The sequence below is a fragment of the Nycticebus coucang genome, chromosome 1 (assembly GCF_027406575.1).
Source record: "Nycticebus coucang isolate mNycCou1 chromosome 1, mNycCou1.pri, whole genome shotgun sequence".
In the NCBI taxonomy this organism is placed as follows: domain Eukaryota; kingdom Metazoa; phylum Chordata; class Mammalia; order Primates; family Lorisidae; genus Nycticebus; species Nycticebus coucang.
In genome coordinates, this window is record NC_069780.1 from 102,817,972 (window position 1) to 102,829,553 (window position 11,582).

Genomic DNA, 11,582 nt, shown 5'->3' on the forward strand with positions numbered 1-11,582 from the left:
ATAAATGGTGCTGGGAGAACTGGATATCCACATATAAAAGACTGAAACTGGACCCACACCTTTCTCCACTCACTAAAAGTGATTCAAGATGAATAAAGGACTTCAATTTAAGGCATGAAATGATAAAAATCCTCAAAGAAAGCACAGGAAAAATACTGGAAGATATGGGCCTGGGGAAAGACTTTATGAAGAAGACTGCCATGGCAATTGCAGCAACAACAAAAATAAACAAATGGGACTTAATTAAACTGAAAAGCTTCTGTACAGCTGAGGAGACAACAACCAAAGCAAATAGACAACCAACACAATGGGAAAGGATCTTCGTATATTTTGAATCAGATAAAAGCTTGTTAACTAGGATCTATAGAGAACTCAAATTAATCCACATGAAAAAAGCCAAGAATCCCATATATCAATGGGCAAGAGACATGAATAGAACCTTCTCTAAAGAAGACAGACGAATGGCTAACAAACACATGAAAAAATGCTCATCATCCCTAATTATTAGAGAAATGCAAATCAAAACCACCCTGAGATACCATCTAAGTCCAGCGAGAATGGCCCATATCACAAAATCTCAAAACTGCAGATCCTGGCATGGATGTGGAGAGAAGGGAACACTTTTACACTGCTGGTGGGACTGCAAACTAGTACAACCTTTCTGGAAGGAAGTATGGAGAAACCTCAAAGAACTCAAACTAGACCTTCCATTTGATCCTGCAATCCCATTACTGGGCATCTACCCAGAAGGAAAAAAAATCCTTTTATCATAAGGACACTTGCACTAGATGGTTTATTGCAGCTCAATTTTCAATTGACAAAATTTGGAATGCCCACCAGCCCAGGAATGGATTAACAAGCTGTGGTATATGTATACCATGGAATACTATTCAGCTATTAAAAAAAATGGAGACTTTACAGCCTTTGTATTAACCTGGATGGAAGTGGAAGACATTATTCTTAGTAAAGCATAACAAGAAGGGAGAAGCATAAATCCTATGTATTCAATTTTGATATGAGGACAATTAATGCCAATTAATGACACAGTTGGGGTAGGGGAAGGGGAGAGCAGAGAGAGGGAAGGGGGGGTAGGGCCTTGGTGTGTGCCACATCTTTTGGGGGCAAGACACAATTGTAAGAGGGACTTTACCTAACAAATGCAATCAGTGTAACCTGGTTTCTTGTACCCTCAATGAATCCCCAATAATAAATAAATTAAAAAATAAGAAATTCTAAAGATTCGAGGAAGCAGTACCAGTCTTACAGTTTGCAAAAACATAGGCTAACCTCAGAGAAGACAGAGATTCAACAGAGACATTAACTAGGACCATTTTCATTTTCTTACAAAAATTAAATATGTGATCAAGCATTGCAATTACATAAATTTTGACATATATTATCATATGTCAACCAAGGTAGCAAACTGCTTGTCTTTCTTTGTCAATGTATTAGCCATGAATTTTCATAAGAACTGTGAAACAGTGGAGAAACTGGTATTTCTGTGGAAAATTTTAAAACTCTATAAACATGGCTTGGCACCTGTAACTCTGTGGTTAGAGCCCTAGCCACATACACTGCGGCTGGCACGTTCAAACCTGGCACAGGTATGCTAAACAACAATGACAACTACAACAATAACAATAAAAAAAATAGCCAGGTGTCCTGGTGGGCACATGTAGTCCCACCTACTTCGGAGGCCGAGGCAAGAGAATCGCTTAAGCCCAAGAGTTTGAGGTTGCTATGAGCTGTGACGCCAGGGCCCTCTACCAAGGGCAACATACAGAGACTATCTCAAAGAAAAAACAAAACACTATGTAATTAAGTTTGTAAATTCTATTCAAGGCTTCAGAAAGAAGGCTGACTGAAAAATATTACAAAAAACTAATGATAGATTTAAACCAAATGCGGGCCTGTCAGAAATATAAAGTAGCTGATGTCACTGAATGCAACAAACATTTGGTGAAAACAAGACGGGAGACTAGTGGTGTAGGTAGTATGGGTAATAGCAACACAAAGATACTGTTCTAATACATCTTGGGAAGCTGTGCTAGCTTATCAATTTTTTAAAAAGAAATAAATTGACTACCTCCAAGTAATAGTGACATCACAATTTATTCTTCTGCTTGTTGCTTGCCATAATAGAATCACAACCTCTTATATTAGCATTCTCTCAAAAATAGAGCACTTCTACATGATTAGATGTGACACCTGGCAAACGCCAAGAAATGCCACCTATGCACCTTTAAACGTAGAGAGATAAGATGTATTGTACAGGTTTCTTTTACCGTAAAGCTTTTGGTCCAAAGTACATAAAAAGCTCCTTCCCCAAAGTTTCCACTCCACTGTAAACATATCCTTTTAACAATTCCAAGAAATTCAGGCTGGAATCTTCATTATTATTCAGTGCAGCAGCCTGGTAGAAAATACATAAACACATGTAAATGCAAACAGAAGTTTCTAAACAAAATTATAATTTAATTCTTAAGTATATTTATATAATATCATATTCAGGTATATTCCAATGAGAAGAATCATCTCCAACAAGTCAAGTACAAGTGATATGCTCAGCTGTTTACATACATCTGTCTAATAACTATGCAGTCATTTAAAAAGAAAGCACACCCCCCCAAAAAAAAATTAAGTACAAAGGTTAACTGTCAGACGATTGAGATGAGTTTCTTTCAGGACCACATAGATCTGTGCATATGAAAATAAAACAAGAATACAAAGTGAATGTTTTAAAAGTAAAATCTGAAATAGATTCTTCCATTTCCAGAAGTATTGCTAAGCTCCTTGAACCTATATAGCCCTGCCTCAGGATTATACAGAACCTGTACCGGGAGATTTAGTTCCAGGTCTGCCTTGTGAAAAGCACAGCTGAAACATCCCCTCTAACCAAAGCTGAGGGGTAGGGTTAGAACAAAAAGTTTTAAGCTCAGCGCCTATAGCTCAGAGGCTAGGGGGCCGGCTACATACACTGGGGCTGGTGGGTTCAAACCCGGCCTGGGCCTGCCAAACAACAATGACAACAACAACAACAATAGCAAAAATAGCTGGGCATCGTGGCAGGCGCCTGTAGCTACTTAGGAGGCTGAGGCAAGAGAATTGCTGGAGCCCAAGAGTTTGAGGTTGCTGTGAGCTGTGACGCTATGGCACTCTACCAAGGGCAACATAGTGAGACTCTGTCTCAAAAAAAAAAAAAAAAGTTTTTAATTCCAAGATTAATCCCTCAAGGCATGAAAAGGCTTTCATGGAGCTTTCTATATCTGTAAATCTATTGTTTTGGAAGATGATGTTTGGAAGATGTTTTAGGAAGATCTAACCATAGCAAATTTGGCTATTTAGCTAAAGAAAGTTTCAGTGGATGCCCCTTTAAAACTTTATGGCTACTTATTAACAATGCAAAGGAAAGTCCATTGCCTTATAAATTCTGTTGTGTATGGGAATCCCAAAATACAAAGGCCAATGTACCAAAACTGCATAAGACCATTATACAGGGTGGTCATAGAATTCTTATGCAATTTAAAATGGTTTAACATACTAAACTGCACACAAATTTTATGTCCAGCCTGTATATCCTCAAACACCTGTCAATGAAAAGTGAAATACATTGTCCTGGCTGACAGAGCCTCACAGAGAACCTCAAACCAAATCCTTAGAGGTGTAATACTGTCTTACTTGCTCTATTGGAGTTTACCCCATTCTCCACATTTAAAAACAATATATTACATAACATCAAAAAAGAAAAACTGAAACAATATGAAATTAAAGTCTTCATAAATGTTGAAAAAAGCATTTTATGGCCTGATGAATGTGAATATTATAACACAATGTCAGTAGAAGAGTAGACAAATATTCACTTATGTAAAATATTGACCTGAAACTATCAAATGACCAGTGCAACAGGAACTGCGCCAGCCGAACATGTTGTATGACCTTGGCTCGAATATGTTTGAGAATTAAGTTTTTGACTACCTGATGAGGGTTTGGGAATTAAAACGAGATGTTAGTGTAACCTCTTCCTTACTGTCCTAGATGGGCTGTAATTCTCTCTGGTACTGGAGTTCTCCCACCTGGACAGCAAAATGATGTTCAAGCTTTCTACCTGCCAAGCGTACCACAGTGTTTTCTAATCATGGTCATAGTACTTACTGCACCAAATTATTATTTGTCTCTGAATTATATTTCTCCCCTATCTGTCTGTAAGCTCCCTGGGGACAGTAACTCATATTTAGCTAATATCCTAGAGGGCTTTACATAATACCTGTGGTTTAAGAAGCATCGGTGGTTCCCCCCCTTTCCTCTCTCTCTCTCTTTTCTCCCCCCCCCTTTCTTTCCTCACTCCTCCTTGGTGTTGTCCTGCAACATCCCCCCTTCACCAATAAAGACCTTTTGTACAAAAAAAAAAAAAAAAAAGAAGCATCGGTGGAATTCAACATACTACCCTCCCTTCCCCAGTGGCCCCCAAGACTGAGTGTGGCTTTAAAGTATAGGCTACTGCCTCCCTACCCATCATCCCCATCCTGCATGACTTTCCCAAGATTTCTTAGCAAAAACTTCTACTTCATCTCCTTTTACAATTTATTAACACTCTGGTCTCTTATTCTCCAATTACCTGCAATGGAGTAAGATTTAAATATGGGAGGAGCAAATTCTCATAACTACCAAAAACTATATGGAAGTAAAACACTCTATTTATCAGAATTTCCCAGAAAGTAAAAAGAGCTATATGGGAAGGTTAAGGAAGGGACTGATGTATATTCAGCAACCAGGTCTAGAGAGCCCGGTTTTCATTTGACAGGTCTACTTAGCATTTAAATGGTTGCTTTACAAAGATCTATTCCAATACAGTAGCCCCCCCTTAACCTGTGGTTCCACTTTCTGCAGCTTCGGTTATCCAAAGTACCAGTATAGTAAGTTATTTTGGGAGGAAGAGAAAGGGAGAGAGACCAAACACATTCATATAACTTTTATTACAGTGCAATGTTATAACTGTGTGCTATTACTGTCATTAATCTCTTAGTGTGCCCAAATTATAAATTAAACTATCATAGGTCTCTATGCATAGTGAAAAACACAGTATATATAAGGTTTGACATAGGTAGTATGGTTTCTGGCATGCACTGGGGGTGGGGGGTGGGAATCCTTTTTTTTTTTTGAAACAGAGTCTTAGTCACAGGTAGAGTGCTGTCACATCATCATACCTCATAGCAACCTCCAACTCTTGGGTTTGAGCAATCCTCTGGCCTCAGCCTTCTAAGTAGCTGGGACTACAGGCATCTACTACCACACCCAACTAGTCTTTCTGTTTTTAGTAGAGATGGGGGTCTCACTCTTGCTCAGGCTGGTCTTGAACTTCTCAGTTCAAGCAATCCACCAGCCTCGGCCTCCCAGAGTACTAGGATTACACACTTTACCCTCTAGCACACTGGGGATCTTGGGATGCCCCCATAAGGATAATGGGGGGCGACTGTACTTCACTTTGGTTTGGAGGGAAATGACATGCAAAGATGTCTTTATTCAGCTGTCTATTATAAAAATGCGTTACTCAAGTCAGCTAATTATTTCCAGAAAAATCAGCTTGATAATATAGTTAGGACAAAATAAAAATTTCAACTTACGATTGGCCATCATAAGCACCTACATGTATTTTTCACTGTTTTTTTAAAACTATCTTAAGGAGAAATTTTGATATACCAGTAATGGTTTCTTCCACTTGTTTTGAGAGCTGCTGTGTACAACTGGGCAAGGCTTTTGCAATCAACCTAAGATTTACTAGATACTCATACTCTACTGCAGAATGTGGGGTTTCCACCTTTTTCTACAAGCTGTTGCTGCCCAGGCAAATTCAAAAATTAATTTCCACAAGCCTATTATCTTTGCTATAACTATCCACAATTGTCTAATATATACTTGACTTTCTCATGTTGACCCTTATAATCCTGTTATTGTATTATTTGAACATTTCATCCTTTTTTCTCCCTGAACTACAGACAAAAATCTCCTTTGCCAGAATTCTAACTATGATTGAGAAGGGTTCACCTTCCCATTTTCAAGCAGCTTAATAATATGAAATCTTCAAAACAACATAAATTTTCAGAGACAGCACATGATTTATTGTGCTGATTACCATTTATCCTGACCATCCATGGGTAAATGAGGAGGATAAACTTTTCAGAGCAGAATAAGACTTTTCCATAGATAAATGTTTCAACTCTAATACAGTTACTTATTTTCCCGATAGAGAAAATACCATATTTACTTCTATATTGTAAAAGTTTTCCCCACTTTTGCCACATACTTTTTCCTCCTAATGCAACATTTTTCTTTATCAGAGGTCACTTATCTAAATCATCAAAGAATCTAATTTTAAAATGGTGCTTAGAAACATACTCTACAGTTTTGTAAGAGCAGAACCTTTGAGCACTTAACCAAAAACTAAAACAGTTTTTTCACCTCATTTGAAGGCACTAAATGACTACAAACCCTTAATGAGAGGGTGTTCCTCAAATAAATGGACCTGGTGAGAAAGCTCTGATCTAGGAGAAAAACAATTATGAGGATGTTATTTTGTTAAGCACTAAGCAATAGTTTTACTTGTTCCTTTATTTAATCCTGACCACATAAATTAAGATGGGTGAATAGGCATCTCCAGATAGGGTGGTAACAAAGGAAGGGGAATTCAAAATCAAGATGATCAGATCTTCTTTTCTCTACTGAACACTTGGATAAAAAACTACAATGGCCATGGAAAATCACCTCCTGTAGTTTCCTCATCTGAAAGAATGTTATCTATTCTGTTATCCTGTTTCATGATCCCATGTAATGCTGGTTGCCGATAATGATCTTAAGTCATTTAGGAGAAATCATGATCAATACCCATTTTATATAATGCATGTTCTATAAATTATTTAGAAAACTCCCTTGGATATTTAAAGGGATGAGCTTCATTTAGCTAGAAAATGAATCTCCATGGATTAGCTCATTCCTTTAAGTAAGAGCAATAAAACAAGCTATGAATTGTTTTCTCTACTCAGAAGGTAGGAGGAAAATATGTATTATGAATTTTCATCATTTTCATTTCATAACATGTACAACAAAACACAAAAATTCTCATACTGAAAGATTCTAAATGGAACTTCTTTCTAAAGCCTTAATCATTTTGCACTACCTAAAACTTTCTCTTCCTCAGCCATTCAACTTTTATTGAATGGCTGTGAAGTATATATAAAGATGAATAAGGGTAGCTAGCATATTAAATGCACGTATCAAATCTTGAGGAGCAATGGGAACCAGATCATGTTTCAAATGAAACGAATACTTATAAACAAACTGTTTCATATCCTATGTTGTTAAAGGAGATTGAAAACACATACAGATTACATATAATTTCCCTAAAATATGGTATCTACCTAACAATTAAAATTGGAGAATTGACTCTTCGAAGCTCATTACCCAGACACATTCATTTATATTCCAGTATTGTTTCTTACCATAAGGTTCCATAGTCTCCAGCAGAGTTTTATGCAATTTACTTACACAATGCATAATTTTATGCTGACAAGACACTGGATCAAAATTCAGAGAAATAATAGAGAGCATACATGGCTAGCAGATGCTGGGATCTTCTACAGCTAGGCTTTCTTTTTCAAAACGAGGATCAGTTGTCACAGTGTGAGGACCCCCAGTAAGTGTATTCTCTATGAAATCTACACTGGAACAAACAGGAGCACTATCCGATAAGAGTCATTGCTTCCTTGTGGCAGTAGCCACAAGGGTAGGTTTTTTGCTTGTTTTTCTGGTACAATGATTATCTGAAGTTTAAATCTTTTAAATACCCAATTAATATTCCTTTAGCTCTTGTTTGTAATTTTTTTCATGTCTACTGCATGGTAAAGAATATAATATGCAGTTATTAAATTATCTTTAAATGCTGCCTTGTGAAAACTAATCATTTCAAGCCAGTAGCAGAAACATTTAAATAGCTTTATCTCTGGCATAAATGCCTACGAAACATGAAATCGTCTGCTACAGTAACCATCTTGCCAAAGGTTTGTGACAACCTACCATATTTTTAAAAAAATTTACTGCAGATTCAACATCTCCCTAAAATGCAAAAGACCATTCACATTTAGAAATGGTTACTTTTTTTTTTTTTAAGATTAAAGGTGCAGAAAATGAAGCCAGGGCAAGTTAGTTAGATGTTTACCAATAGCCACAAAGAGATTACATTCTGAAAATCAGAATGCCGTACTGATTTTCAAATCCAGCGTCCACAGTACTAGATTCCTCACCTTAATCACAAAGACCTTTTCCAATTTTTAATTCCTCTTTCTATCAAGGTATTAAACAACAGCTTTAAAAGCAGGGTGTATATGTGGGTAGTACAACTTATTGGGTACTGCTGCTAAGTGATGTTAATAACTGCCCACCATTTGGTAGCTTCCTTCCTGAGTAGGGAACACACACACACATTCCTTGCCTGAGGCAAAAACTGCAAAAATCTATTCCTGTGCTAATTTTAGGAATATTTTAGGATTATTTTCTGTCCACAGACCTCTGGCCAATTGTGACACCCTTCGCCAAGACCCCCTGCCCACAGGATAGGAAAATCAGGATTTAAACCCCCTACCAGGGGTCCTCAAACTTTTTAAACAGGGGGCCAGTTCACTGTCCGTCAGACCGTTGGAGGGCCGGACTATAGTTTAAAAAAAAAAAAACAACTATGAACAAATTCCTATGCACACTGCACTTATCCTATTTTGAAGTAAAAAAATAAAACGGGAAGTACAATCACACCGCCTCATGTGGTCCACGGGCCGCAGTTTGAGGACCCCTGCGCCTAGACTGAAGACTGGGAGGGCTTCCCACTCGGATCCACCCCCTCCACTGCTAGAGATTCTCCCTCTTCCGTTTGCCCTCTTTTGCTTATCAATCTTTCTCACTGTCAATAAACTGTATTATGTTGCTTAAAAAAAAATAATTGCCCACCATCAAGGAGGCATTTATATTACCAGGCTGCACGTTTTTGTGCAATCTCAACACGAGAATGTTAGCTGTTAGAAAAGAGTTATCAGAGTAGATAAGAAAATTGACTATACTGGACAAAACTAAAATTGGTAGCAGATACAGCCAAAACCCCACCATCATACTTCTCTAGTTAACAAATAAGCACTAGTACATTCTGAGGATTGTTTGTATCAGTCACTTCCCTACTGAATCTTTTATTACTGAGAGGAGCTATAGCATGACTAAGAGGGTAAGCTTTGTTTGTTCCAAAAGGAACAAACACTGGTTCAGTCCCTTACCGGTCATGTGATCTTAATGTGATCTTAGACTCACTCTGAGTTTTGAGTTCTTCATCTGTAGAATCAAGTAAAATCCTTTTTCACAGGGTTATTCTCTTTTATGACTCCATGAAAAGTAAAAGCATTTCATGCCTTGCCACCAGAGATAATCATAACAAACTTAACAGGAAGTGTTTCCGTTATTTTGCCTAAGTACCAATGAGATGATATTTATTTAAAACATGAGGTTGGATCCTTATGGCAGAAATCTTATCTTATTCATCTTTGTATACGCAGGACCTAGCAAAAAAACCTAACACACAATACGCTATTTTTGAATGATGTTAAGTCTTGATATGCATACATATACTTAAGGAAAGTCAGTGTAATCTTCCCAACCAAAGTATAGGCTACATAAGACTGTTTGTTTCCACTCCCCAGGTACCTTTGAGTATTCCAAATTTTGTTGAATGAGTTGATTTTCATAGACATTAATATTCTTAAGAAACTTAAACCCATCACTGTGGTACCCTTAAGTGCTGAGAAACACCATAATAAATAATAGATACTGGCATGGTGAGTCAAATTAAGTAAAAGTGCAATTGGAAGGAGATACAAAACTTATCCTTTTCTCACCCTGGTTATGAAGTTTTGGGTCTTAATAAAACTTATTCTTTTTGCAAGTTTAAAATGTATTTTCTTAGACTTAGAACTTAATTTCTTTCACATTGTAAACCTATGCTAATTTCATAGCAGGCAACCTTTTCTTCCAGGACCAAGGGCTATGAGGCAGCTTTACAGAATAAATTGAAATCGCGGATCATGACCTAAACATGAAATACAATCATTCACACATCTAAAGGGCTTTTAAAGCATTATAACTTCATTGGAATATTTTTAGCACAAGTTCTTACCAAATGAATATCACGCCCTGTGCAATGAATGTGTGAGTGGCAGAAGCTGTGCTACAATTTGCTTTTAGAGAAAGAAATTCATTTAAAGGAACCTACACGGACTGGGTTCTACTGCCCCTGAATTAGATGGCAATGTTGAGTGAGAAGTTAGTGCTAACTTTTCCATGTGTGATTTCAGGATTATGTACAAGGCGGCCGTAAAGTTCGAGTGCAATTTAAAATGGTGTGCAATTGTTAATTGCACACAGACTTTATGGCCACATGTATTCGTTGCTGTATATTTATCAGTTGTAGAATATTAGGCAAGCAAGAAGCTAGGATTTTATGCCAAAAGCTTATCATCTGAAAAATGGGAAGAAAAAACATATTAGAGTTGGCAGAAACGTGATAAGATCAACAGTAGAAAACGCAACTATGGACATAAGAAACCATCTTTTAGGACAACTCGTCAGGACCCCTTCCATTGTATTTGAAGCTTTTCTATTTTCTAATAAACTATTGCTCTATCACTTCAGTTAAAAAGAAAAAAAAAAAAAACATACCTTGCTGAGTGATGGAGAAGTTAAGCAAGGTGACATTATACAAACGGCTTCAACGGCTTCTCCTCCCCTCCCTTCCTCCCCCCGCACCTTGCCCAGGCAGCATCTTTAGCTCAGCGCCAGGGCCGCCTCGTCCCACGCAGGCGCTCTAGAGGCGACTTCTCCCTCACCAGAAGTTAAGATAAAGTTTGGGAAACGCAAGGCCCCAGGGAACCTGGATCAGTGCGAAGATATGACACCGGTGGCGTCAATTCCCCTAGCTATCCCCCGGGCCAGGCACAGGTAGCTCACCCGGGCAGAGGCTGCAGCGTGTGACGGCGCGCGGCCCCCCGGGCTCTGCAGAGCGCTTCCCCGCACGTCTGTCACCGCCTGACCTGGGAGCACACGCGCCCGAATTTTTTCCCCATTCAAAGTGCATCCCGGCCCTTCCACCATCTCCTCAGCGGGCACAGAAGCCGACTACAGCTGGTACAACTCCCGCTCGCGCTAACGCCAAGAAGCGGAAGTTTAAATCTCCCGCGCATCGAGCCCCGCCCCGCCCCGTCCCCGCCCAGTTCACCCTGGAGCCGCCCAGCCCGCGCGCGGCCCGGCCCCGACCCCACCCAGCCTGCGTTAGGCCCCGCCCCGTCGCCCCTCCGGTGGGTCCGCCCGCTCTCCTGCAGCGCATGCGCCATGACTCCGCCTCTGGGGTGTGAGGCGGGATTGTTGACAAATGGCGCGCCCTCGCTGGTTGAGGAAGAGTCAGGTCATCTAGGTTGAACAGTAAGAGCCCAGAAGATGGGGACTTGAGAAGCTCCTCAGTTTTCTTTGCACATACGTTTTGTGACCTTATCCTCTGTTCC

At 39.0% G+C, this 11,582-nt stretch overlaps 1 protein-coding gene across 1 annotated transcript in view; it reads right to left on the reverse strand.

Annotated features, from left to right (window-relative positions):
- NEIL3 (nei like DNA glycosylase 3) overlaps window positions 1-11,175 on the reverse strand; it is a 52,247-nt gene extending 41,072 nt beyond the window's left edge. Inside the window, exons 1-2 of the mRNA XM_053595774.1 lie at window positions 11,032-11,175; window positions 2,286-2,413 (exon numbers count right to left, since the gene is read on the reverse strand). Of these exons, the coding sequence (XP_053451749.1) occupies window positions 2,286-2,413; window positions 11,032-11,175 (272 nt within the window). The remainder of the gene's footprint in view (window positions 1-2,285; window positions 2,414-11,031) is intronic.
- Window positions 11,176-11,582: the final 407 nt, after the last annotated feature.